This window comes from Limulus polyphemus, unplaced genomic scaffold (assembly GCF_000517525.1).
Source record: "Limulus polyphemus unplaced genomic scaffold, Limulus_polyphemus-2.1.2 Scaffold2607, whole genome shotgun sequence".
Lineage (NCBI taxonomy): Eukaryota > Metazoa > Arthropoda > Merostomata > Xiphosura > Limulidae > Limulus > Limulus polyphemus.
The window spans coordinates 146,652-150,551 of record NW_013668217.1 but is presented as its reverse complement, the minus strand read 5'-3'; the positions used below and the strand labels follow the sequence as shown (position 1 = coordinate 150,551).

The 3,900-nt window shown below is 30.6% G+C and overlaps 1 protein-coding gene across 1 annotated transcript in view; it reads left to right on the top strand.

Annotated features, from left to right (window-relative positions):
* The first annotated feature begins 2,210 nt into the window (after positions 1-2,210).
* LOC111087768 overlaps positions 2,211-3,900 on the top strand; it is an 11,085-nt gene continuing 9,395 nt past the window's right edge. The window contains exon 1 of the mRNA XM_022395599.1: positions 2,211-2,268. Coding sequence (XP_022251307.1) covers positions 2,226-2,268 — 43 coding nt within the window. The 5' untranslated portion in view covers positions 2,211-2,225. The remainder of the gene's footprint in view (positions 2,269-3,900) is intronic.

The following is a 3,900-nucleotide window of genomic DNA, read 5'->3' as shown; positions in this document are numbered from 1 at the left end:
CTTTGTATTAAGTTGTACAAATATCACTACTCGCATCTTTCATAACAGGAACTTCCACTAATACACAAAAAAATTACCATTTTATAACTTATCTACGAATAACTTTGTATTAAGTTGTACAAATATCACTACTCGCATCTTTCATAACAGGAACTTCCACTAATACACAAAAAAATTACCATTTTATAACTTATCTACGAATAACTTCCACTAATACACAAAAAAATTACCACCTTATAATCTTGTCCAGGTATAACTTCCGTATCTAAGAATTACCATTTTATAAGTTATCTACGAATAACTTCCATTAATATACCAAGAATTACCATTTTATAAGTTATCTACGTATAACTTCCACTAATACACAAAAAAATTACCACTTTATAATCTTGTCCAGGTATAACTTCCGTAGCTAAGAATTACCATTTTATAAGTTATCTAAATTCTACTGATATATCCAATAATTACCATGTTATAACTTATATAAGTATAACTTCCATTAATATACCAAGAATTACCATTGTATAACTTATCTACGTATAACTTCCATTAATATACCAAGAATTACCATTTTATAACTTATCTACGTATAACTTCCACTAATATCCCCAAGAATTACCATTTTATAACTTATCTACGTATAACTTCCATTAATATACCAAGAATTACCATTGTATAACTTATCCACGAATAACTTCCATTAATATACCAAGAATTACCATTGTATAACTTACCTACGTATAACTTCCACTAATATACTAAGAATTACCATTTTATAAGTTATCTAAATTCTACTGGTATATCCAATAATTACCATGTTATAACTTATATAAGAATAACTTCCACTAATATACCAAGAATTACCATTTTATAACTTATCTACGAATAACTTCCATTAATATACCAAGAATTACCATTGTATAACTTACCTACGTATAACTTCCATTAATATACCAAGAATTACCATTTTATAACTTATCTACGTATAACTTCCATTAATATACCAAGAATTACCATTGTATAACTTATCCACGAATGACTTACATTCCTTTACACATATATTACCACTAAGAAACTCATTTACCAAAGTATTACCATTAACCAATTTATCTAACTCTTCATTTACAAAAGTATTATCACTAAGAACTATAGATAGTATGGTAGTCACGAATTATATTATTACTTTTAGACCTAAACCAACTGTTAGTATATTTCAATTTGACTACTGAAAATGATGCATTTTTAAAACTATAAAATATGTAAAGAAGAGCAGTGGAAGTAGAGTTTAGTGAACCGAACTCTTTTAAGAAACTAAATCTCAGGAAAATGTTGGTTTTGTCATTTCTATAAACTCTAAACATATATATGTATCGGTTGTTTATTCTAAATTTTAATCAAAGCTACTCGAGGGTCATCTGCGCCAGTCGTCCCTAATTTTGAAGTAATAGACTAGAGGGACTTTTAAGAAATCTTCAATTGGTGGTATGTCCAGGGTATTACTGTTGAAATGTTTATTTAAAAAAATGTTTCGTTAATTAGATAATAAAATTACAAAATTATTTTCATTTTAAGATCGAACTCTCGTCTGTTTCATTCGCTTTACAAACTTATCGGTGAAAGATTTTATTTTAGTTCATTGAATAGTCGGGTGGTGGCATTTCCAAACGTACAAAAATGCGAAAAAAACTTAAGTGGTAGGTGTAGTTAAAATATATATATCTATATAAATCACTTGAGAAACTGTTGTGAAAACATCAGAGTTTAAAATTTAAAGCATTATAAAAAGGTTTTAAAAAGAGGCAGTTTTAACGTGTTATTTATAAATAACAAATTAAAATGAAATAATTTGTTATTATCAATGTTACACTTATTTGATGCAGCACCTTTATACAGTCTGCTATTGCTTTAACAGGCAAGAAACTGGAAATGACACTTAGTGTAGTGACGTTTGGTCACCTGAGGTCGCTGTACGCTTCGCTGATTATTTTGCTTAAATTAGAGGTTTGGTGAGGTAAAGCTGTTCCACCTCTCAAGCTTCTTGAATTTCATTCGATGCAACGTAGCTATTGCGTCACGTAAATTTTACCTATGAAAGGGAAGATCGTGAATTTAAGGCTATCCACAAAGAAATATAACGGAGTTGAATTCGCAGTTAAGCACACTTCTGCACGCGGAGCTCGTGAGGTAATATTCAGGGTAGCACTGGGACCAGCCGTATTTTAACAATGCATTTTCTTACTGTTGTACTGACAGGGTTTCTTCTAGTAGGTAAGCCTTAACAGCCTAATGTTATTTCAAGTTTACGATAGAAATGAGTTGGTATGTTGTTGAGTCTAACTTAATATTTGTTCTGTTTAAAACAGATGGATATTTAGAAAAAGTAAGTCTATATCTATATATATATATGTAAATACTGAGGAACAAGACAACATATATTTATACAATAGAGACATGTTTTCATTGTTGAACACATTCAAAGCAAATGCCAAGAGCTTTAAGTTTGACTATGGATTATCGTCTTGCCTCCCTGTCAAAACTTTAGTTGTTTATACTTTATACCATAGTATAAACCTGTCGAATGTTAAATCTACAGATATCAGGGTTTTTTTTTATTTGCTTGACATTTATGTTTTCTTGTTTCATTTGACAACTACAGAAAGCAGATACTGGTTATTTTACAACAGTGTTCCTTGTTTCTGTAGCAGATAGAAACGTAGACTAAATGTTAGATACTGGTTATTTTACAACAGTGTTCCTTACATTTAGTCTACGTTTCTATCTGCTACAGAAAGCAGATACTGGTTATTTTACAACAGTGTTCCTTACATTTAGTCTACGTTTCTATCTGCTACAGAAAGCAGATACTGGTTATTTTACAACAGTGTTCCTTCATTTAGTCTATATTTCTATCTGTTATCCCTGGATTTGTCCTCTGATGGCTCAGCGGTAAGGTTTGTAGCTTATGAGGATATAATTCGGGGTTCGATTCTGGTGGTTGTCGTAGCACAAGTAGCCCATTGTATATTTTTGATCTTAATAATAAAGAAACAAAACCCTTGAACCATTTTGCTTCTCTTTGACATTAATATCTGCTTCTGGTTAGCCTAACGAACCATGCAAGTTTCGAGAATGTCGGACAATGGAGAAGACCTTGCAAAAAATTATATTATACTTCTTTTGTGGCTAAGAAACTTTGTAACCATAATAACGTATAACAGCATTTTATAATAAGATATTCCATCTAGCTTCACATTGCTTCTTTGACAAATAATTTGATCATCAAAAATATTTTAATTTTTTTTTCAGTTTACCACTTGCATTTTTCTTGCACGAGGACATTTTGAAATAGTTCGATCTTTTAACACTCCTGTTTCGTTAGTCGATATTCCATTACATAATATCCATGTGCTATTCCTAACCTATTAACTCTTTACTTTTATACAGGAGGAATTGAAGCAGAAATCTGTGTTAGTTGAATTTATGTGCTGTTTCGAAAAAAAAAGTTTCGTTGTTAACTGTTTCACCTGACATATAACCCATATGTTTATATTTTGTTCGTATTCATTATGCATTGAGTATTATTTGTTTTGTTTTACAAAAAGAAATGTAATTTAGTATTTGTTAGAAATATGTATATACGACAAGAAGAACTAAAACAATTAAACGTACACAACTATGTAACCAATAAATATAATAGTACTGTCTGTTGTATATCCATTTAACTACATCGCAGGATATGGTTGGATCTTCACCAAAATTGGTATGAAAGTTCAATAGGTCCATGCGGGGGTACATAAAAATTTTCAGTTTTGCATTTTGCGGTTTTGATGGGCGTTTTTTATCACTACTTGGCCCCCTGTTGATGGATCTTTACCAAATTTGGCATCAAGGTTTGTTGGG